The sequence below is a fragment of the Pholcus phalangioides genome, unplaced genomic scaffold, assembly GCF_987345545.1.
Source record: "Pholcus phalangioides strain wild (caught in Gottingen) unplaced genomic scaffold, Ppha-v1.0 ptg000007l_1, whole genome shotgun sequence".
NCBI lineage: Eukaryota > Metazoa > Arthropoda > Arachnida > Araneae > Pholcidae > Pholcus > Pholcus phalangioides.
The window spans coordinates 22437390-22463663 of NW_028301600.1; the positions used below are offsets into that span (position 1 = coordinate 22437390).

Sequence of the window (26274 nt, forward strand, 5' to 3'; positions counted from 1 at the left end):
CTATATAACACAACAAATGTCTGGCATAATTGTTAGATCGGTTACTGCTGCTACAATGGCAGGTTATCGAGATTTAAGTGAGTTTGAACGTGGTGTTATAGTCTGCGCACGAGAGATGGGACATAACATCTCCGAGGTAGCGATGAAATTTGGATTTTCACGTACGACCATTTCACGAGTGTACCGTGAATATCAGGAATCCGGTAAAAAATTAAATCTACGACATCGCTGCGGCGATCATGCAAGAACGGGACTAACGAGAATCATTAAACGTGACAGACGTGCAACCCTTCCGCAAATTGCTGCAAATTTCAATGCTGGGCCATCAACAAGTGTCAGCGTGCGAACCATTCAACCAAACATCATCGATATGGGCTTTCGGAGTCGAAGGCCCACTCGTGTACCCTTGATGACTGCACGACACAAAGCTTTACGCCTCGCCTGGGCCAGACAACACTGACATTGGACTGTTGAGGACTGGAAACACGTTACCTGGTCTGACGAGTCTCGGTTCCAATTGCTAAATGCTGATGGACATGTACGGGTATGGAGACAACCTCATGAATCCATGGACCCTACATGTCAACAGGAGACTGTTCAAGCTGGTGGAGGTTCTGTGATGATATGGGACCCCTGATACGTCTAGATACGATTCTGACAGGTACGTAAGCATCCGTGTCTGATCACCTGCACCCATTCATGTCCAATGTGCATTCCGACGGACTTGAACAATTTCAGCAGGACAATGCGACACCCCACATGTCCAGAATTGCTACAAAGTGACTCCAGGAACACTCTTCTGACTTTAGACACTTCCGCTGGCCACCAAAATCCCCAGACATGAACATTATTGAACATATCTGGGATGCCTTGCAACGTGCTGTTTAGAAGAGATCTCCACCCCCTCTTACTCCTACGGATTTATGGACAGCCCTGCAGGACTCATGGTGTCAATTACCTCCAGCACTACTTCAGACATTAGTCGAGTTCATGCCACGTCGTGTTGCGGCACTCGCGGGGCCCCTACACGATATTAGGCAGGTGTACCAGGTTTTTTGGCTCTTCAGTGTATAAAAGCATGGGGGGAAAAAAATACAACCCCCCAACAGGCAAAATGCTTAACGAGGTGGCTGAGAAAAAGATGGCCATTAAAAATATGGATGTCATATATGGGGTGATTATAAAAAAAACTATCCCGACATATGGGCACCTAACTATCATACCATTCACAGAAACTGAATGAAATTTTGGCATAAGGTATTTTGAGGTATGCGCTCAAGAATGATATGGAAAACAACAGTGTCACTCTAACAGTTACGGTTACAGTGAGAAAATTTCGAAAATATCAAATGGCACACCAAGTTTTTTGTATTGGAATGCGATCTCCATACTGAAAAACACTAAATAGCATTGGAATGGCACCTGTAGCACGAAAATCCCCAGAGCTAGGCAAGGAAAAAGTAAAAAGGACTTTGCCATGCACCAGAGCATTAATGTTCGTTTCATTCGTCACACCGTTTCTTCGGCTGAGATCCCAGCCTGATTAGTCCTCCACAAGGTCATGTGGAAAATTTGTGAAACACAATAAAATGCTTTATTTTATGTTGCTTCTCTGTCCTTATTGGTTGTCCTCACTTTTAGCCTATCTACTGCCGGTGATTTTCATGCTACAGTTGCCGTTCGAACGCTATTTAGGGTTTTTCACAATGGAGATCACATTCCAATACAAAAAACTTGGTGTTGCCATTTGATATTTTCGAAATTTTCTCACTGTAACCGTAACTGTTAGAGTGACACTGTTGTTTTCCATATCATTCTTGAGCGCATACCTCAAAATACCTTATGCCAAAATTTCATTCAGTTTCTGTGAATGGTATGATAGTTAGGGGCCCATATGTCGGGATAGTTTTTTTATAATCACCCTGTATTTCAAAAATACAGCAACCCAATTAAAAATGCAGTTATAAAAACTAAAGACTATATATACATGTGATAAATATCATACAATGCCCATAAAGAATACTTATGGTTGTCTTATTCTAAGTATGGATAGCTTCTCGATTTACCCCAAAACTGATTATCGACAAAGAAGCAATGGAGAAAACCTAGTGAAAGTACAATGCAAATGAAATGAGTGCAAGAAAAAAAAAATTTGATCGATTGAAAATACGCAATGAAAATTAGCACATCAGCTGTTAAATTAATTTCCAGTTTTTTCTTTTTTCCCTTTTTTAAAAGTTTGAAGCTATTAAAATGAATTTTCCCACCCAATTAAGATTTTTTATGAATACATTTGAATCAACATCACGTTCTTAACTGTTTTTTTATCATCATCAACAAGAAAAAATTATGACAATTGAAATAATTACTAATTAGTTTTCAAAAATTGAAATAATTATATTGAAAATCAGCGAGACAACATATGCCGTCCTAACCACCTGACCGGTTAAAAAAGTAGAGAGTAATAAAAAACACTTATCCCGCAAATCCAAAGATGTCTGTTCTTCTAAAAATCTGGTGGAGGGAATGAACAAAATCACAAAATGACACACCAATGTCACAGACAATACTACCCTTGATGACAGTCCCGGCTAGAGGCTAACTAGGACTATGGCTATTGGCCGGCAAGCTGAGTGCGATAAAAACATGCCCGATCCCTTCTGTGGGCGAGACGAGAATGAAAAAATTTTAGGAAAATAACCCTGGTAGAGTAAACATTCAAAAATGTCATTTCGCCAAGAATTTGAGCACTCATGTTTCTGGACAATATATTAAGTGACAAGCTTTGTCTGTGCCGTTCTTTCCCTCATCTTCAGCATTTTTTGAATTGAAATATTTTAGGTAATAATGTATTTAGAAATATGGATTTTTTTTTTTGGGGGGGGGGGAGCTCAGAAAAGACAGGGCAAAAACTTTATAATTGTAGTTAGAGGGACTATATAAAAAGTTAAATTTCATATCTCAGTACATCTACAGCCTCAAGTGAAATAAATGAAATATCTAAAATAGGCATGTGTTATTTGAATACTTTCTTTAATGAAAGTATGTTTCCGTAACTCTAATAGTTTGACTTATTTGAGCTGAAAGAGACTCAAGTTTTCACTACGCACACACACACATATACACACCCAAAGTCTATATTTAGGCCTATCTTCAATGAAATAGCCACAAAATCACGATTTTCATTTGAAATGAGTAATAAAATAAATTATTTTTTCAAATAATAAATTATTTTACTTCCTTTTTTCATGTTTTAATATATAAATACACTAAAACTTCGAATTAAAAGATATTTCTTGCAATATGAGTAGTATGCATGATAAATACTATTAAATGAACACTAGTCTATATGAGACTGTCTATTCGTGTTGTCTGATGTTGATCACAACTAAAATGATAATGACTAAAATTGAAGCATCCTAGGAGAATAGACCTGGCAAGTCTGGCTCACTGCACTGCTGAGGCAAGCATCTCAGTGCATGCAAAAGCATACAAGTAAATTATTAATTACTTGCCAGCATTTTTTTCCACATAATCACTTGCAATAATCAGTGAAAACGAGTTGAGTAGAACACGTTTTTCTTTATTCTGTAATTTGGAGCTGTAACAGGGATTTTTGTCCTTGTTGAACTTGATTTTCTTCAATTCTGATTTGAATAAATAATTTTTCATTTTCATATTTTCACACTGAATTGCTTATGCCATAGTTAGTCAAACTATTACAAATTTTGGGTTATTAAACTGTGGTCGTGTGGTTTTGGTGCAGGGCAGGTGTGATAATTTTTGTAGCACCACTGTCATTTTCTGCACACGAAGGCTAATTAAACTGGAACCTAGGATGTATTGGAATATCAGAATGGCAGCAGTTTACTTTTTTTTATATGTCTTACTAACAAGGTGCACTAACCTCTTGTTGACTAGGCTTTCTATGATAGCAATGTTTCCTGCAGTCATCTTGCTCACAGAAAATCACAATTTAATGATACATCCAAGTTGGGTTTGTTTTTTGAAGGTGAAGAGTAGCTATGACCGACACTAGTGTACAGATTTTGCATATTGGTATAATGGTTATAATTGGTATAATGCAACGAATGTGCAATATTGTGACAACTTTTTGTATGCATTTGTATATATTTTCCTGCATGTATATTTGTATTTTCTGTATGTTATTATTTTGATTAAATAAAGCCCAGACCCAACCACCGTGGCAGAAATCACTATTTAGTGATACATCAAGGTTGGGTTCAGTTTTCGAAGTCAAATCATCAAGGAGATGACATGATATCTTTCGAAGATTATGGATCAAGGTATCTTCACACACATCCATCACGGCTCGTCTTCATTTCGTTTCAGTTCAAAAAATATGCTTCTTTCCTCCGCTGCTAATAAGTGTAGCAGCCTGAAACAATAGAGGGATGAAGAATATTTTTTCAAACTAACACAACACAGAGACGAGCCGTGACGGATGTGTGTGAAGATACGCTTACTGGTGCTTAAGTTAGAGATGCACAAGATTTTATGTCACTGAAGGGCCAGCATTCCACTGTCTTTCAAGATTGCATCATCTTTTTGCCCGCCATAACCTGCACAAAGGATGTTCACTGCAGTAGCGGATGAGATGTATGCCTACTAAACCCCTCTACCTTGGCATAACAACCCAAAAAGTTTTAATGGTTCAATGAAAAACTCCTGAAAAATTCCAATTCATTTGCAATGCCTAATAAATAGAATATTTCCGTGATTAATACGTGCATGTGTTTTCTGCCTGGCAGTCGAGTGGTTAGGCCAGCTAACCTCTGATTGTGCAGGTCTGGGTTGGAGTCCAGCATGGATGTCAACAAACACTAACAAATTCCCTGAGAACAGACCATACAGATCTCTTGGGAATTTGTGAGGATAACATTATAAGTTTTCCTTTTTTCTTAATGTTTTTAATGTGTAATCATTTTTGTTCTTTCTACATATCTTCAGTAAAGTTTCAATAAAAAATTTAAATTCAATCAAATCATTTTCTCAAATATATGTATAAATAAATAGAAATCACAAAGTTATATGTATAAAATAAATAATATCTCAAATAATACATTTATATCTTTCACTTTCTCTTTTCATGTTTTAATATAAACATTTTTGGCTTTTTCACATACATTCCAATATTACAGACTGTATCCAAATATAATTATTAATTTCATTAATAACATTTTATAAATGCAATACATTATCTCTGGTTTTAGCTATTGGCTTGAATACAATATTTTGATATTGATCAATTTTCTGGCTGATATCCATGATGTGCAGGGAAAATGTGCCTAATATTGCAGTGCCCCGGTCTCTAAGTGACGTAGGTGATGCAACCTAGCCATCATTGCTTCAACTAGTTCCTCCATGAACAAAGTTCTGAGTCGACACTGATAAAGTACAGAAATGTTGTGTTCAGTTATGCAACTTTATATATTTTGTAGAAATATTTTTAAATGTCGACATCAGCTATACATTAAAAATACACTGGTAAGTAGCAAAAGCTTTGAAGTTCAATGAAAATATATTGCTCTTGTTTCTTAATTTGATTTAAGCTAGTTTCAATAAACTTTTTATGGGCTCAAACCCTTTGAGATGGTCATTTCCGTTGTGAACCATTCCTTTTTTGTTGAAATCTGCCTAATATACATTCAAATATCCCATGGTGCAATATTCAGATTAATTTTGTATTCTTTACATCTTCCCTGTTGGTTCCAGATGGGGCCTAAAAAAACATAAGCAGTGGAAAGAAGAAACATGATGAAAGTGGAATGGGCCATGGAAATAGGTTTTGGGAAAGCTTTTTTAAAACACTATGATGCCCCAAAATCAACCCTGAAGGACAAGGTAAATAGCAACAAAATTAACAGGGCTGTAACTAAGCTGGGGCCTCGCAAAAAATAAACACTTATTTTTCCCTTTTTAAGGGGGCCCCTAAAAAAATATCTGCCCCAGAGCCCCGAGAAGGTGTGTTGTGGCCCTGGAAATTAATGTAACAAAATTAGCATATTCCACTCTGGAAAGAGAGCTAGCTTTGTTGATGGAATTAGAAAAGGCTTTAGTTGTACTAAAGTTAGTTGGATTAAAGTTGCTAAGGTTATCAAGAGGATTTTGCTTTTTACTTTTTCAAATACAAATGCAACACCACAACAGGCAAAATGCCCAACGAGGTGGCTAAGAAAAAAATGCCCATAACAGATATGGATGTCATATATTTCAAAAATACAGCAACCCAAATAAAAATGCAATTAAAAACAATATATATACACGATAAAATATTATACAATGCCTATAAAGAATACTTATGGTTGTCTTATTCTAAGTATGGATAGCTTCTCGATTTACCCCAATATGTTTATCATATTTCTTTTTAAATGTGTCAATTGTGTTAGAATTTACTACTTCCGGGGGTAAGCTGATCATATCTCCCGGACACCTGCGTTCATCCAATGTAAACATATTCAAAAAATGAAGTGTCTCTCTTCATAACTCAAGCCCCACGTGCCAATAAAAACACACGTAGCTCTTCTCTGCACTCCTTCAACCAAGTCTATTTCAATCTGTAGATATGGTCTTCAAAACCTCACAGCACACTCCAGTCCAGGATGAACTAAGCCTCGGAAAAGCGGAAAAATTACTTTAGGAGAACGCGAAGAGACCACATTGAAAATGAAACCAAGCATTCTATTCACTTTTTTTTACCACCGCTGAACAATGTTCAGAAAACCTAAGATGCTCGTCAATGAGAATCCCCAAATCAGTGACCCTAGTTGCATCCAAGATAGTGACACCATTCAACTTGTAAGAGAACCGTGGGTTGTTCGAACCAAAATGAGCGACCATGCACTTGTCAATGCTAAACATCATACTCCATTCATTTGACAATGTACAATCCTGTTTAAGTTGGTCTGGAGCAACTCCCTATCGCTTTGATTCCCGATTACCCCCCATTAGCTTCACATCATCTGCGAATTTGCTAGCAATCCCATCGATACCCTGATCGAGTTTATCGATAAAAAGTATGGGACCAAGGATGCCTGTGCATTCACTTGTGATGCCTGTCCAACCAGAGAATTCCCCATTCACCATAACTCGTTGTGACCTATCTCTTAAACACGATTCTATCCAATTCAGCAAGTTGCCCCCAATCCAAATCTCATATAAATGCTTCAATAGTTTACCATGTTGGACCTGATCGAATGCCTTCTGGAAATCAAGGTAAACAAAATCTACATTTTTGCCCTTACCCAAAGCCTTCGTCACATGATCATAGAAGCAAATGAGGTTAGTCACACATGACTTTCCCATCCTGATCATCCGACACAATACATTATTCTCATCTATTCATTTCACAAACTGCTTTTTGATAATGATTTCCAAAATTTTCGAGAGGGAGGGTGGGATGCAGTTTAGACCCCTTCAGAAAGTCGCCAACTGTGGCACCTCAGAAACGTTTGTTTATTTTCGCTGTGCTTGCCTGCTTCAACTGGATTATACTGCCTTCTCGGTCTGCTAGGGCTTTAATCCTGTGTGTGGCAGAGGATGGAAAAAAAAAAGTGAGCAGTGAAAAAAATATTTTTATTTCCCTTTCGTGGGGTTACATTAGACTCAGCACTTCTTTGAGTCAATGGCGCCAAGAAGGGTGCTTATACTGTTTTTCACCAAATTGATGTTTCTATATTTCAATAACCATTTTTGAGAAAAAAAACAACTGCAATTGCCTGCAAATACATCCTACCAATCATTTTCCATTTTTTCTGCAATCCAACAGCTTGAGAACAAAATTTCAAAATGGGTGGGATATTAGGCACATTTTTCCCTAATACAAAAAATGTCTCATAAATTCATGAAAGCTGAACAAATTGGAATATTTACGTGACATGTCCAATATTGAACAATGGTTGAATGAAATGTTTTTTACAAACCCCACTCAGTCTTGTAAGAACAATTTTTTTTATGAACTGCATGGAGAAATATACCAATTTTTTAATTTTTTTAAATGCTCACAAATTTATGGGACAATCACAATGCATAATAGAGAAAAATGAAGTACAGAGTTCATTCTGAAATGAGTTTGAAATGGCTACAAAAACTTATAATTTACCAAACAAAAAAAAGTGTTGGTGAATAAAAAATTCAATGTAATTTTCAAATAAAAGTTTAAAAATCCACAAAAAATTATGAACTTATATTCGCTCTTTCAATTGGAATTGAACACGAATACATTTGCGCAGTCTCTAAGGCCTGTTTTGTCAGGTTAATTTTAACTTGAGTGCTCACTGAAACAAAGTGTGCCATATAGGATGATTTGTGAAACAAATTATGTTTTCTGTCCAAAAGAAATCAGAACTCTATGGTCCCCTTCAGAGTGAAAAATTCATCAAAATATCAATGATTGAAATTCTTGACTTCTCTGCCACTTTTCACATGCTAAAAATTATGAAAACTTTTCCCCATATATTAGAAAAAAGGAAATAATTACTTATTTACATTTGGTTTATCTTATCACACCACTGTCATTCTATGTCTATGGTGGCCAATTAGATTTAAACTTACAATTTGAAGTTGTTTCAAAATGACTAAAACATTTCTCATTTGCATATTACTGTTGTGACGCAACAGAGTTCTACACAAATATTTTTTCACACATTTGTCAACCTTATAATTCTGTTTCATCTTAGTTAAATTGAAGTTCCTCAAGCCATTTGCATCACACACAGCTAATTCAGATAAGTTCACATACTTGTAGTTTTTCTTCACCAAAGTCAGCAATGCACTGGCACAAAAAAACCAGTTCTGTTATCAAAGAATATTGATATAGTCAGGAATGACTTGAGCATATCATATTTATGAAGTGAGTAGCCGGATTTGCAGCCATGATGCAAATGGGTTAAATGAATAATTAATTGTATTTCAAGTCCAAAGAATAATGAGTTTATATTGAGGTACTGTAAGCTTCAGGAAAAAAAGACAACTAACTTCGCTTCTTGCAGTTCTTTCTATAAACAGAAACATGTGAATGTCCATTCATTTACATAATATTGAAGAGACATGGTTAGTCAAGCACACCATGCCATATATTCTCCCTTTGCTTGGCTGCTTTACGTTTTTTTTCTGAAAGAAGATAAAACAAATTACACAAGGATTTCCCCCGAGAGGAAAGAAAACACGTAAAAACATCAGAAAATTGGGTCATCCTCACTGGACAACAATGAAATTGTGTTTGACATGAAAATATACAATTCGAAATGATTTTAACTAGCTGAACACGGTTCACCACAAAGTTTTATTGGTTCTTGCTTCAGAAATATTATCATGTTATCATGCTTTTTCATCAGTTCAGATTAAAAAGTACGGCTCCCCCCCCCCCCCAATCATTCACTGGTATTTCTGTGCATTTTTTCCAGCATGGCCCAGGTCTTTGATCACCTGCTTATATCTCTTCATTGAGACAGAGAGGCAGGCCATGTTCTGGGTAGGAGAAGGAAGTATCTCTGTGAATCAAATAATTCATTCCTTAAAACATGTTTCATCCAAAGGTTCATTTACTTTCATTGTCTACTACAGTTGAATCCCGTTATAACGAACTCCAAGAGACTGAAGAAATCACTCTGCTATAACGAATTTTCGTTATAAAGGAATTCCAGGATTTTGCATTGTGCTCATGAAAACTTATCTGGGAAATTAGAAAAGTGTTTGTTAAAACGAGATTTTCACTATAACGGTATCCATTAAAACAGGATTTGACTGTAGTAGAAAAAGCTTGCAAAGAAGCCCATTAACACTGAGAATTTAACATATAGAATTTATATATATATATATATATGTAGCACATGTAATATAAATCTAAAAAATATATATTTGTATATATACAGTATACAGTTATAACCGCTTATAATGTTTCCCTCTAGAATGACTTATTTTCATGGTCCCAACTAAGTAATTCTCATTAAGATTTCCAGTTTAAATTGTTTTCCTGCTAACACTGATTTTTATAAAATTTTTTGAAAAGCGTTGTGAGCAGGATCCACTGTAATTAAAAGTTAGCACGCATTTATATATTTACTAATAAATCAATCTATAAATTCCCTTCTGATTAATTTTCAATTTTGTTAAACAAATCTTAGGTCTTTCAATAATATCTTGTGATTAAATTTAAAGCAAATGAGATTCTGACACTTATCTTCTGATTCCCTATTCATATAAATGCTTGCTAAGCGATTCCTGGTAGAATGACTTTGTTTTCCCTCCCTGATGCAGGGCCACAACTAGGGAGCAGCAGGCGGGTCTTGTGCTCCAGATGCTAGACGCAGATGCTAGACGAAAGAGGGTGCTGAATACACCCTTTAACTGCTTCTTCTACATTACATGTGGGTGTCAAAATGCATTCTTGTCCAGCCAGAAAAAGTATCCAGTTGCGGCCTTGCCCTGATGGTCCACCACTCTGATCTTAACTGCCACACATTTTGACATCAGAATATATGAGCTATGTCAGATTTTTGGTGAAACTTAACAGTGTGCTTGTGTGTGTGTGTGCCCAGGGCAAGCATGCATTTTAGCAACCCCGTTTAATTTAGAAGAAGCAGTTATAAAGGGTGAATTCGGCACCCCTCTAGTCCAGAGACCGGGGCACTAGACCCGCCTACTCCCCCCCCCCTTTGCAGTTCTGCATCTACCCCCCCCCTCAAAATTTGTAATGCATGGATTTGAAATTTAATGTATACATACTTGTGTTGTAGGTCTGTGCAATCCTTGTGGGCAAGGGCGTAGCGAGAAGAGGGGGGACTTGGGGGTCTGGTCCCCCCCCCAAAATGTGAGAAATTGATCGAAAAAAGGGAAAAAGATGGTCAAATCTATTGTTCTATCACTTTGGTTTCCCCTGAAATGAAAGTGGTTCACCCCCCCCCCCCGAACGAAATTTCTGGCTAGCCCCTGCTTGTGGCAACCAGAGCTATTTTTCAAAGGAATAGTCAACTCAAAATTAAAAAACCTTAGAAAATCATATTTTTAGTTGATTACCACTGCGCAATCGCAGGTTCCAGACTCGAATTTTCACCAAAGGCAAAATCTGTGGGGAGCACCCCAAGATGATCAAAAATTAAAAATATTTTTGCAGAAAATTAAAATATTGGAAAAAATACATTCTTATACTATATGTTTATTTAAAATTCTTTTTGAATGTTAGTAACCCACAATTTGTGTGGAAGACATTCTTGTGCCCCCATCCAAAAGCCGATTCTGTGTACACACTCATGATTTTCATGATGCAAAATGGCGATGACCACATAACGGCTAGATGACAAAACTGGACATTCAAGGTAGTTTTTACAGATTTTTTTTTCTGAACGATCTCAGAAAATGTTTTACAATTTGAATGGGCATTCCAAAAATTCTTTTCACAATTTTTCAAAAAATTCATAATTTTGTAGAAACATGCAAATTTCTGGCATACAGATGCTGTCTTTGAAGGCCAGCAGATAGCTGCAGAAGTACTATAATTTCTGGTATGTAAGTAACCGGAGGGGAGAAAATTTGCAGGGGAACAGCAACTTCAAAATTTGAAAATTCTGTATACGGGCCCTCGATCAGGGAAGCAGCCAGATATCTGTTATCTTATTCTTCAACAACCCACGTGTATATCAATATACACTGAAGAGCCAAAAAAACTGGTACACCTGCCTAATATCGTGTAGGGGCCCCGCGAGTGCTGCAACACGACGTGGCATGAACTCGACTAATGTCTGAAGTAGTGCTGGAGGTAATTGACACCATGAATCCTGCAGGGCTGTCCATAAATCCGTAGGAGTAAGAGGGGGTGGAGATCTCTTCTAAACAGCACGTCGCAAGGCATCCCAGATATGTTCAATAATGTTCATGTCTGGGGATTTTGGTGGCCAGCGGAAGTGTCTAAAGTCAGAAGAGTGTTCCTGGAGTCACTTTGTAGCAATTCTGGACATGTGGGGTGTCGCATTGTCCTGCTGAAATTGTTCAAGTCCGTCGGAATGCACATTGGACATGAATGGGTGCAGGTGATCAGACACGGATGCTTACGTACCTGTCAGAGTCGTATCTAGACGTATCAGGGGTCCCATATCATCACAGAACCTCCACCAGCTTGAACAGTCTCCTGTTGATATGTAGGGTCCATGGATTCATGAGGTTGTCTCCATACCCGTACATGTCCATCAGCATTTAGCAATTGGAACCGAGACTCGTCAGACCAGGCAACGTATTTCCAGTCCTCAACAGTCCAATGTCAGTGTTGTCTGGTCCAGGCGAGGCGTAAAGCTTTGTGTCGTGCAGTCATCAAGGGTACACGAGTGGGCCTTCGACTCCGAAAGCCCATATCGATGATGTTTGGTTGAATGGTTCGCACTCTGACACTTTTTGATGGCCCAGCATTGAAATTTGCAGCAATTTGCGGAAGGGTTGCACGTCTGTCACGTTTAATGATTCTCATTAGTCCCGTTCTTGCATGATCACCGCAGCGATGTCGTAGATTTAATTTTTTACCGGATTCCTGATATTCACGGTACACTCGTGAAATGGTCGTACGTGAAAATCCAAATTTCATCGCTACCTCGGAGATGTTATGTCCCATCTCTCGTGCGCAGACTATAACACCACGTTCAAACTCACTTAAATCTCGATAACCTGCCATTGTAGCAGCAGTAACCGATCTAACAACTATGTCAGACACTTGTTGTGTTATATAGGCGTTGCCGACCGCAGCGCCGTACTCTGATTGGTTCCATATCTCTTTATTTGCATACGCATGCCTAACCAGTTTTTTTGGCTCTTCAGTTTAATTAGCCCTGTTCCATCACTTTGGCTACAATATGCCCTTGAAAATATATTCTCTTGATTCCCATCAGGATTGCTACAGAGAAAACTGAGAATGTCAGTGACAAACTTGGAGTGTTTTGCTAGGATGTAGATATTATAGAATAACTGTATCTGGGAAAATGGTCGACCAGTATGCTGGCTGAATACTGTTGGGCAATTTTTAGAGATGATACATATGTAAGGTGTGGGTAGCACCCAAACATGGGTGCGGTAGCCCAGGTCATAGGCGGAGACAGACTTGAAAATCTGGGAGCATGATGATGTGAGTTAATATATATGCATATACATTAGATCAGTCAGCTCCACCTCCACTCGGGGGGGGGGGCACGCTTCCCTATGTCCTCCAAATCTCCACCCATGGCCCAGGTAGATAAGATACTCACCTAAAGTACCAAAAGATGTTTAGAGGTTTCATGAGTTCGATACCCTATTCAAACTTGTTAGAAACTTTCCTAACACGGAGATACAATAGAAACAGCGATAAAATGGCCACTGAATACATTGCTACTATAGGGAGCCAGCCCTTACATTAGGGGTTAGCATACCAATCTCTCAGTGAGTATAAAAAATCAAAAATGCCAAATGCTGCCATTTGGAATCGACAATAAATTGCAGGTCCCTGCTAAATTTGCCTTCAAGTGTAGAAAATGAATGTGGTGTGACAAAAATTATCATTAAAGTAAAACCAAGTAACAAAACCAATGGCCATAAAATAATTATTGTATTATAAAACATCTTCTGTGTTTCTAAGTATTTGCATCTCACATTTCTATCTATTTCTGTTGTATTTTTACAAATATTGATGTTGAATTTATATATCTTGGTGAGTTTTCTATGCATGTGTTTTTTTTCTGCGTATCAGTTTTGATTTACTGCATATTTATTTTGTGTTTCAATAAACTGTATTGCACTTGTATACAGGGTGATTCAGAAAAACATAAAACTAAAAGGACAATTCAGGCATATGATATCAAAAATCACACAAGAACATAGGTGCGCAAATGCCATCTGGAGCTGCTACAGGGAGTTGTTGTGGCACACACACTTTTCAAGTAATCCCAAACACAGCAAGCATGAAATTAAAATTCTAGCAACATAAATACATTAGGAGCCAGTAACACACATTCCAGCATGTACCGATTCATTAGAAATTCTGTATAGGAATGTGTACGAGGTGCATGTATGATTAAGTAGTAGTAACAAGCATGTAGTCCATGCAGAATTTCTAACGAATTAGTACATGACAGAATGTGTGTTCTGAGTGTATGTGTGGCTTTAACATATTTATGTTGTCAGAATTGCAACTTCATGCTTGCTGAGTTCAGGATTGCTTTAAAAGCATGTGACACAAAAACTCCCTCAGGATGGTGTTTGCGCACCTATGTTCCTATGTGATTTTGGATTGTTATCATATGCCTGAATTGCCTTTTCAGTTTGGTGATGTCTTTTCTGAATCACCCTGTATATGTATTAAACATGCAATTGCAAAGAAAACCATAGCCAATTTGGACGTTTTTTTATACTTTTATATTTATTTATTTTTTATGTTTAGATTCATGTTCAGCATACTGAATTACATATGAATTGTCGCGTATGATTGTATGTGTGTGGAAAGATGTTTTTATCATATATTTTGTGGTGTCAGATTTGACCCAGACGATTGTGACGTCATTAACAAATCCCTTCTCCCTCTGTGTTTTGTTGTTTTCTTTTCTGTCTGTACAAGGAGTAGTTGAAATGCTTTCGAATAAGAAGGAAGCAGTTTTTCATTGAATAAGCTGAAGAGAATTTTTATAGTTTGTATTGTGTAGATTAAATAGTATTTTATTTAAGTTCATCCTTTGTGTCAATAGACAACTGCATTTGCTTCTCTGCACAATAGACAGAATTTCGAATGAACCCTTCATAAATTTCTTGGTGCCAAAACAGGGACCTGTTTCTGTCGTTGTCTCTTCTCTGGCATAGTTTTTCGAATTGCTGCTTAGCATGGGGAGTAATTGAAAAAGTCGCAAAAAGGCTTACGCATTTCCCTCACAGCATCATTGAAAGCAGCCAATGAAGAGCTAGGAAAAGACAACTGTGTGACCATGAGAAGTTACAGATAATTATCACACAGCTTAGTGATAAGTTTGATAGACCGGAAGCTACCCAAACTGACGAGCTTTTAACAGAGGAAGCAGAATTTGATACTGACTTTGTTGCTGCAAGAAGTAGAGAGCCAAATTTTTGGCTTGTCAGACAAAATTGGACAATAGATTGTCCCTGGCTCGACAAGAGTGTGTTTCTAATGCAAGCATGGTTAGTGGAACTGTTATGACAAACCAGAGAAAATTCAAATTGCTCAAATTGGATTTAAAGAAGTTCTCTGAGGACCTAAAAGAATATCTTGAATTCTGGAGCCAGTTTGAAAAAATTCATGAAGATACAGATATTGCTACAGAAGACAAGTTTCACTATCTCTCGCGGTGTATGGTTCCGGATTCTCGAGTTGTGCAGGTCATCGACAGTTTTTCTATGACAGTGGAGAACTATGAAATGGCTATTATGCAAATGAAGAATTGCTTCGGTCGTGAGGATACACTAATCCAAGTTTGTGTGCGTGATCATCTTCATCTTGTCTTGAGCAATAACAGTGGTTCCAGGAAAGAGTTTAAGCTTGCAAATCTATATGACAGTCTGGAGACAAAATTATGATTACTGGAGTCTCTAGGTGTCATTGAGGCTAAATTTGCAAATATTCTTTTCCCACTAGTTGAATCATGCCTTCCTGTGGATTTCTTGAGAGTCTGGGAAAAAGAGCAAGGAAAGATAGACGGTAAAGAGTGACTTGAATTCCATCTTAGAATTTTTGAGAAACAAAGTGATATCAGAGCGAGTTGTTTTGGATCATGCCAGACTTGGCTTTGAAAAAAACCAAAAGACTAAATAAATTTGTCACTGAACAGCCTTGTATTGCTACAGCGAATGATTTGATGGTCAATCATAAGATTGATAAGCAGAACACATGCTTAAAAAGTCTGACGACTCTTGTATAGTTTGTGATAAATTTCATTCGTCAAACAAGTGTTTTAAGGCAAGCTCACTATCATAGGATGAAAAATTAAATTTGTTTATGAAAAAAGGAGCTTGTTTTGCATGTCTTAAGAGAAACTATGTCTTGCAAAATTGTAGAGCCAAAATAAAATGCATTAAATGCAACAAATGGCATTCGTCAGTAATGTATCAGAGATTTTCTACAGAAAAATATAGAATTAGAAAGTACAAAATTAGAGACGGGAAATATTGCACTCACAAGTCAAGCAACCAATTCTGATGTTTTGTTGCAGACTGATAGAGTCTGGTGATCAAGAGAAATCTATTAGAGCCATCATTGATACCAGGTCCAAAAGAACATATTTGAAAAAAGATGTCATTCATTTTTTAGCCTTAACAGTTGTAAGCTTCTCCAGTATGCAAGAGGGCCTGGGTTCAAGATGACTTTTCTTTCCAAGTTGGCCTCATCATAATAATAAGAAAATATCTGTTTCCTTGATATGTTAGGCTGAGAAAAAAAGTTGTCTATCTCTTAAACAGTTAATGTTCAGATTAAGAAAAAAAAATTCTTCCAGAACAACTCATACCACCATTGTTCTGTTCAGTCTAAATGTGAAAAATATGTATATATAAACACAGAAACCCAATGTTTTTTTTAATAATCAATATGTTACAAACAAATTCTGGTAGTTATTACTGTAACCAATGTGTACTCTAAGGGTTCTTTTAACTGTGTTATAGTCTGCATAAAAAGACAAAACAACATACTTCTACAAAAAGGTAATAAATTTCTTCTGTGTGTGCTCAGAAGCATTTAAGTGTGCAGCTCAGAGAGAAACTAGCCTTCAACTACAGATTAACCCGATATAGACATGATTTATCATTTATGTCTAAACAAAAGTTCTATATAGTCACACTAACAAGACACTATCACATACAACTACAACACTTTTTTTTTAGTTGTGGTTATGACTTGTTGCAGTGTATTGGTTAGTGAAAAGCTGCTTTTTCTATGTGTGTGTTCATGTTATAGAATTTGTAAAATTTGTGAACAGGTTCATAGAAATTTTACCTTTAGCATCAATAATTAATTTTCTTTCTCTCTCTCTTTCTTCTTTTGGAACTGAAACTCTTAAGCCTAGAGCACCAGACACTAATCTGCGAGCTAATGCAACTGAAGTAGCTGGTCTTGGTTTTGGTGGGTCTAAGGTTTCTGAATGAAAATAAGATCAAAATTTTAATTAAAAACCATAAATTAGATAAATTCTATACAATATAGAACCTTTTTTCACAGGCCTAACTGAACAGTAATCTAACTTCAGGTGAATCACATTAGAGAAAAATCTGTTTAACACTAGAACAATGAATGCAGTCATTTTGAGCACAAAGCTACATTTACATACAGTTACATCGACATACAGAGGCATCGACATGAAAAAACATTGGGGGAGGGGGGCTGAAAGTTGCCAGTCATCTTGTATAAATAGGACTCAAGCCTGTGAGGAGGAAGAGTATGCTGCATTGTATATTCATTAATTATTGTGGGGGGGGGGGGGGCACAGCCACCCTCACAAAATTTATTGAGGGCTGAGGTTCCCGGGCATGTGGTTACACCTTAATTATAAATCTTAGGTTATTGAAATTTTATGAATTTTCTCATCATTGTGAGGTCTTTGAAATCCCAGAAGATTGGATATTCTAGGTTACTTAACTAAATATTAAAACAAAGTTCTACCTAGAACAAGGGTTTGACTTCTATAGAGATATAGGTGGGGGGAGGGGCAAAAATGATTTTGCTGGGTCTTTCCATTGTTAAATTTGATACCCTTATAACAGCGTTTTTATTCCCCCCCCCCCCCCCCCGAAATTTCTTACCTTTAAAGTTTGCTGCCCAGACAGTTGCCCCCTTTACCTTATGTACATTCATCCTTCTTAACAAAACCCTGGAACTTTTCTCCTATTCCCAATCCCATCTTGTCTGTAATCAATACAAAATTTGTTAATCGCGACAGTACCCAATTGTCCGGGGAAAATATGTTGTAAAATTTGTGTATATTTGTTTTTTTTTAGTCAAAGTAAAGTGTTCCAGACTCTGCCACAAAGCTGGGCTGGAAGAGATCTCGGCAATGGGATAAATCCAGTAGCAAAGTTCTGGCATTCATTCATTGCCCCCTTTTTCCTCCTCCTATCTCTGGCCCTGTAATAGGGGCATACTACTAATTACAATAAATACACTGTAGTTACATTTTAAGACTAATTACAATATCAACTCTTTGTAATAAAATTTTTTAAAGACCTCATGTGTAATACCAAATAAGGAGAGATCCTTATATCTATTAGCTGGGAAAATACCCAGATAAAAGAGATTTGTTTTACTGCATATATAATCTGCGGATTATTTGAATCACTTGATTTCAAAAGGTGACTTTGAAAGGAAACCACAATTGTCAATTCAAAGATCAGTGTCTTGTTGACTGAGATAACGGAGAACCTCCACTGAGATACGGAACCTTAAACCATCAGGATTATAGTAGTATACGTCTACACAAGGTCCTTTCCTTCTTTTAACTAGCATTCTTTGCCAACCTTGCTGTAGAGGGACCATCAGTTCAGAAAATCTACGAGGACTATGAAAACTTGAGTTCTAACCTTTGGCACTGTCTCGTCACTAGGTACATGTTCGGTCGAATGATTCAAATTTTGACTAGGCTCACCATTAGATGCAATAATATTTTGACTAGAATTAACATAATTATCATCCTCTGACTGATATGTCTGTTCCTGAACAGAGGAGGCTTCCTGACCAGTAAACGATTCACTAAAATTTCAGGACTAATCTCTCCTCTCTCCCCAGTTACAACAAAGGCCTTAAGATCACGGGCATTATATTTACCAACAATCACAAAATTTTGATCACGAATCAAATAAACAACAGGTGATTTTTTTTTTTGAACGAAAAATGGTCCATCTCACCTTGGCTTCAGTTTGTCCATAACATTTCTGGGAGCGCTGGATCTGAAATGAGTATGGACTAACACACTATCTCCCACATTAAAGTCGTGTTGAATTCTCCTTTTATCATAATAGTACTTCTGTCTCCTTTGCTGTTTTTAACTCTTTCCTTAACCTGTTGAACTAAAACATCTGGTATATTGGCCCTTTCCCAAATTGGAGTATCCAGAGCCCAGTCAAAGGGTAAAGCAAGTTCACGACTGAGAAACAACTTAGAGGGAGAGACACCAGTGGTTTCTGATGGGACAGACCGCAAAGCCAAAACAAAGAAGGACAAATTTTTGTCCCAAGTACGATGGTTATCCGAAATAAAGCAGGCAATCATCTGCTTTAATGTTTTATTTATTCTTCTGTCAAATTTGACTGAGGATGATATGGGGGTAATAAATCGCTGTTTTATCTTCAGGACATTACAAGTTTCTTTCAAAAAATTAGAAATAAAACATGGACCATTATCGCAGGGTTGTTTGGTTTAAACCACGTTGGTTTAAACCATGGTTTAAACCTTGGTTTTAACCAACTGGTTTTTTTAAAAAAACCACTTTGGTTTTTTTCAAAAAATCAGATAAAAGTAGCCTAAATATAATTTTTTTCCCTTAAAAATATCATATTTGTTCATTATTAGCCAAAATGTTTCATTTTTACCTCATTTTATATCCTTGGGGTACATTCTGATGGTATATCTTTAAATGACATAAGATTTTATAAATGGTTTTTTTCAAAAAGTCTCATAAAAGTGGCCAGAATATATATATATATTTTTTTCATATGAAGTATCTTAGTCATTTAAAGTTATATATAAAAGCCAAAACTTCTCATTCTTACAACATTTTCTAACCTTTGGCTACATTCTGATGCTCTATCTTTAGCAAATTCATGAATAAGGATTGCATCACACATCTAAATGTAGTGGTGTATTACATATCTCACAGGGTTTCTTTTTCCCTTCACAAAGAAGCAGCTACAGTAGTGACACCATCATGCTAGGGGCCGGTGGACCTATAATCCAATAAAGACACCAGCTGTCCTTAAAGGACAAAGACTAGTGTACTAGTTGTTACATTACCTCACATACATTTTCATTCCCATAAGAAGTAGCACATCTCCTACTGTATATCTCCAAGTCTTAATATTCAATAGTTGTTTTTTTATACTTTTACACACACACTGTTAAGCCCAGTTAATCAAGGTTCTACTGTATAGTAGTAACAGATTTATAATAAAATAATCAGCTATATACAGGGTGATTATAATTTAAGTTTTGATTCCAAAACTATACAATAAGTACTGATCGGAATGACCTGAAAATTTGCATGGATACTCCTGAAGCAATGAACGTTTCTTTCGCAAAAGAAAAAGGTGCAAAATGTGCAAGTAGATGATGCTGTACTTTGCCAGCAGTATAATCTATTTTGTGCAACCACATCATTTCGGCACTTCCACAGCATCAGTGTGTGGATAGAACTTCTATCAAGATGCACATTGCAATACCAGCAAAGCAGCTGCTGAAGACCCATTTTGACAGGATGCACCTTAACCCTTGCAACTACTGGCTGTGGGGATACCTCAAAATGTTATAAACAGCGGTCAGATTGCAAACTTTGATGAATTGTAATCTCCCGCACATTCTCTATATGTTAGAAGTTCCTCATTCCTCAGGAATATGAACGGGGGAAAGGGGGCGCGTTTGGTTTAATAAAGCTGAATTGCAAGCACATCCACATTATGACCATGGCATATTCCGATTCTGCTGTTGAACAAGAATTTTTGTGCTTTCAACCTCATAGCCAGAACACGTGGTGGACAACATATTTAACATTTTTTGAGTAAGTTATAGTTATTTGTTCCATGTTCCATTTCTCCATGAATTATGGACTCGTGCAATGCTATAATTAAGTTATAATTTTGCCTTGACTGGCTATCGTTTCCATTCTGCGAGCAAATTTCTCACATGTTGGATGATGTCATTAATTTTACATTTTTAAGTATTTTTTCCCCTTTATCAAATAAAATGGAATTTTTTCAGGAATATTCATGTCAATTTTCAAGTCATTCTGACAATCGCTCTTTTTTTAGTGTTTTGAAATCAGAACCTTAGTTATAATCACCCTGTATATCGTAAATCATCGTTAATTAATCTGCATTATTTATGCATCATTAAATGCATTATATTCACCTAATTTTTATTACTTTTTGCAAAATAGCTTCGTAATTAAGTATACTGAAAGTAACTGGAGAAAAACCTTTATATATTATATGATTAATAATAACATTAAAAGAATTTTCGAACACACAGTAATCCATTGAGTTAAGCAAAAAATAATTAAATGGCAAAAGTTGGTTTTTGTTAAAATTTAATAAATATTTATTGATTAATTAGCATGGGAATAGTGTTAATTACATTAATAACAATTTCATTTTAGTTAATTATTAGAAGTTTTAATGATTTTTCAGAAATTTCATTGTTTTTAATGTTAATACTACTTAAAACAAAAAAACCGGTTTAAACCAAAAAAACCTGGTTTAAACCAAAAAAACCCGGTTTTTTGGTTTTTTTCAAAAAAACCGGTTTTTTTACCAACCCTGCATTATCGGAAACAAGATTTTTTGGAAAACCAAATCTTGCACAATACTCAAAAACAAATTTTTTGGCCACCACTGAAGCTGTTATTCTGCGAAGGGAAAAAACTTTTACCCATTTTGAATAGTAATCTACTACAACCAAAAGATGCACATTTCCCCTAGGGGACACAGGAAAAGGACCCATGGTATCCACTCCCACGACCTCACCTGGGAAATTTGCAGTCGAGGACATCATAGGACCCCACTTTTTTTGTCAAACTTTCGTGTTTGACAGATAGGGCAACTAAGTACATCATTTTTGACATCCCTTCGTTTGCCAGGTCAATAGGCTCGCTTTAAGCATCTTTGATAAGTTTTTCCTACCCCCCATATGTCCAGAAGTGGGATGATTATGCATCTCCATAAGAAATTGTTTTATACATGCACTAGGAATAACCAATAATTTTGCTATGTAAATAATACAATTTATCTGATTCATAAAGATAATATTTTTCCAATTTATGGCCAACGACCCTATTTCCCAAATTTTTTTCTTGAAAATATTTTATTATGTCTGTGTATTCCAGTCTCTGTTTGGTAACCAATTCCGAAACATCCAAAAGGGAAAATAAAAGTAATCTGTTATCAATATAACTTCCTCAAAATCCATTTCATCATTTTATGAAGAAGGCATCTGTGACAGGGCATCGGGAACTTGCATTGTTGAACCTTTACGGTACTCGAAACAAAGAGGGTATTCTTGTAAAGGTTGGGCCCACCTACTGAGTTTTCCTTTTAGATTTTTTGGGTAACAAAACCAGGCTACAGCCCTATGGTCAGTGACCACAGTTACAGGCTCTCCTGTGAAGCAATCTCTAAATTTATGGCACACCCATACTAATTCTGCAAATTAGTATGGGCGATATCAAAATTACTGAAACTGAATAATTCTGCTCAGCCAAGTTGAGTGTACGACTGGCAAAAGATAAGGGTCTCTCGCCCTCAGGTTCAACTTGCTGTAAAACAGCACCTCTATGCCTATACCCGAAGCATCAGTATAAATTTTTAATCTACAACCCTCCTTTCTGGTTGTTAATATTGGAGAGTATCAATTAAGGACCTCTTTAATTTCTCAAATGCTTGCTGATGGATATCTGTCCAATGTATATCTTTTTCTTGTCAATTGATATAAAGGGTATGCAATATTACTGAAGTGAGAAACAAATTGTCTATACCAGCTACAAAGGCCAAGAAATCGCTGGAGTTGTTTTAAATTTAATGGTCTTTTGTATTGAGAAATAGCCTCAGTTTGTGTAGGCTTAACATGGCGTCCTTCATGGGATGAATTTAGACCCAAAAATTACAAATTATTCTTAAATAAATCGACAACATTCTGGTTTTAATGTTAACCCCACCTTTTGAAGAGAAGAAAAAACAATTCTTAAATTTTGTAAATGTTGTTCAAAAGTTGAACTATAAACAACAATGTCATCCAGATAAAATTCTGTACACCTCCCGACCAAGTACCATAGTCATCATGCGCTGAAAGGTAGCAGGTGCATTATTAAAGCCAAATGGCATGACCTTAAAGCGGTACATGCCAGAGTCCGTGACAAAACCTCTTTTATCACGATCCTCAAACCTTACCGCACTTGCCAATATCCTGATGCAAAGTCAAATGTGGATATAAAGGCTGAACTGCCAATTCTTTGTAGTATCTAATCAATCGATGGCAAGGGGTACCTATCTGGAGCGGTAATTTTGTTAAGTTTTTTATAGTCAATAACAAATCACCAATCTCCCGTTTTCTTTTTGATAAGAAAACAAGGTGAACTGGTGTCCAACTGGTGGAAGCCGGTTCTGTAATGTCATCTTCCAACATTTGTTTAACCTGTTCTTCCACCAATTGTTTTTTCCACCTAGGTAAGGGAAATGGGGACCTAAAAGTAGGGCCACCCTGTGTAACAATTTTATGTTCAATTAAATGTGTTCTACCTGGTTTGTCTCGAAAAAGTTTTTCAAAATCGGACAATAAATCAAATAATAATTTTTTTTGATTATTTCCCCCCTATATTGTTGAAGTCCTCCATTCAATTTGTTGTGTTTGAAATCAATTATTAATTCTAATTTAGACAATATGTCTCTCTATTCCCAACAAGACCTCAGTGGGTGCTCTGGTGAGAACTATTAAATCTGTGTCAATAGTACTATTTCCTACTTCGACCCAAGTCATTAAAACTCTAACAGGTTGACAACACTCGCCCGAGGCTAATTGAAAATTACCACCTATGTAGGGTCTAATTTCATTTTTGTTTTTGCTCACCCTCTGTGCCAATTCAAGGCTAATCACCAATTTATCAGCCCCAGTATCAATTATAGCTCTTACATAGCTCTCATTAATTTTAACAATCAGAAATAAAAAATCAATTTGAGAGGAATTACAAACCACAGGAACACCGCCCCTCTTTATGTACCTGTAGGCTCGTTTCCCTGTTGACTGCTTTGTTGTAAAGGGCAATTTCGCACTACATGACCGGGTTGATTACAACCGAAACAGGTTCATTGAGAATATCTCGATGTCTGTGTCCTTGGCATAGGTGATCTAGCAAACCCCTGTACATTACGAGACTGAAAGGGCACTCTTGGTAAATTCGACCTCTGAAGAGGTACATTTAGATAATTTTGACAACTTGAATTTTGAACAGAGTTGTATTGATCCAACAACACAAACAATTTTAGCAACGTATCTGGTTGACGTATTTCCAAAAAGGTTCTTATCCGCGGTGGAAATTGTAAGGAAAAAAATTGCGGAGATACCTTAGAAATACATTGCCTCTGTCCCTAGGGTAGGGACTAAAAAGGCCTGAATTTCAGGGAGCTTAATGTTCAATCAGTGTTTGAAAATACGCTTTTTGGTTTGATTGCTTTCGGCGCGATCTGATGATAAGTACAATTGTGGCGAAAGCTAGCCAGCGCGTTTTTCTTATTGTCCGAAACTGGTGACTTTGATGCATATACTTCTGCTTCGGAAATAAAGAAGAAAGTCTTTCTTTTTGGTATACGTAGTCTCTAATTGATTTTTAAAAAAAACAGCTGAAAAGAACATTTAAAACTGTAGGAAAAAGTCGCAAACATTTTGGGGGGGGGGGAGGACCAGTCCTCCTGGTCCATCCCCCCCGCCTACGCCCTTGCATCTAGCAACCCTAGATTCCACCCCAACAATGTTTCATCGTATCAGAGTTCCTTTGGCACCTATGATGAAACTTTTCGAAATAAGCTCTATGGGGGCGTTCGCACATGTTGAAAATGCGTCCTGTTGGTGCATAACTACTATTGACCATTTTAAGCCGTGTGCATGATGCCCATGTTAAGTATCGAAGTGCTGCGATGCATAGCAATAGTGAGCTCAAAACAGCAGAAGAGCCTAGAACATCGTTGAGTGACAAGCAGTTCGTTAGATTGGCGGTTTGCACTCATAATCAATGCTCATCGCTAGATAGCGATGTGCATCAGAAGAAAACGCCATCTAAATAGAATGTGCAAGAATAATCTCATTTTTTACTGATTGCATCAATGAGCACTGACAAAACATATCGCGAAGGTAAAAAATTATAATAGAAAACGTTGCTCATAGGAGAGGAAACCATCGTGTAAGGGCACACACATATGCAGGACGATTTTCCGATTCCGATAGTCAATGACCCATACACTCACGCAGGGAAGCACAGTAGGGGCTGATAGGGCCCCTGAGCTGGAGCCCTGAGATATATAATTCTTAATTATTATTTTTTCACAATACAGGGGAAAAAAGTGGCCTGTGCACACTGAGTATGTCAACTTGGGGGCCCCAGCTGCAGGATGTGGGAGGGGAACATTGGACCAACCAGGGGCCCATCCAGAGAATGGATTTCACATACTTCTATTCACGTATTTTGAAGTCTGATATTATACGCTTGATATTTGCTCTATCATCTGCCTAGATCGCAGGCTTGTCACCATATTCCAGTGGTTCTCAAACTTTTGTCACCTCTGACTCCCTAGCCTCATTCATGGTTCATTGGCGGCTTTCTAGAATAGTTTGGTAGATTTTTTCATTTTAAAGAATCACTTCAAAGCATAAATAGGCATGCTAATCAATACCTCCAGCCTGCCGCGACTGAGGGTCGGAACTAGGGCAAGGTGGGGGCAACTGCCTGGGAGGCAAAATTTAGGGGCAGCCATTTTAGGTGGGAGCAAAGAATACTGTCATAAAATTATCAAATTTTAAAATTGTGGGGGGGGTGACAAAAATTCTAGTTACAGCACTGCCCTGACACACTTTACCTCGCAAAACAATTAATGGCGAATGATTCACCAATTCAATCACAGACACTATTCTAGTTTGTGATGTCTTCTCAAACTCTCTCATTCCATCACATGCGCATACTGCATGATTTTTTCGTTCACTATAGTTAGTCGGTAAAGATCAGCATGACAAAAAAAGGATGCTATAATTGCAAGAACCACACCTTTCTTTGCAGGAAAAAAAAATTTGTGTCCTTTCTCATGGCCCCCACATGATGCCAAGACAGTTACCATCATTGTTTGTTCCTGCTATAAATTAACTATAGACTCTAAATTTACTAGACTCTATTTAGACTATAGATCTATAGACTCTATTTAACTAAACTCTGGATTTGCAGACCCACCAAAGATCCCAGCCTAGATGCCCTGCTCCACGATGTGAGGGTCGTGTCCTTTCTCATATGGAAACCAATATTGTTCCCAAGAGGTCTGTAGTCCACTGTGCTTCAGGGGAATATT

The 26274-nt window shown here is 37.0% G+C and overlaps 1 protein-coding gene across 4 annotated transcripts in view; it reads right to left on the reverse strand.

Annotated features, from left to right (window-relative positions):
* The window catches only part of LOC149085065 (uncharacterized), a 115460-nt gene that overhangs the window by 4097 nt on the left and 85089 nt on the right, over window positions 1–26274 (reverse strand). The window contains exons 9-11 of one of the 4 annotated variants that reach the window (XR_016192789.1): window positions 16970–17110; window positions 8998–9132; window positions 5097–5408 (exon numbers count right to left, since the gene is read on the reverse strand). Coding sequence is in view for 1 of the 4 variants with exons in the window: in XM_089232847.1 (XP_089088973.1) it covers window positions 9074–9132; window positions 16970–17110 (200 nt within the window). In the remaining 3 variants the exon portion in view is untranslated. Of the gene's footprint in view, window positions 1–5096; window positions 9133–16969; window positions 17111–26274 lie in introns of those variants that run through there. The other 3 variants (XR_016192791.1, XR_016192790.1, XM_089232847.1) reach the window with 3 other exon arrangements.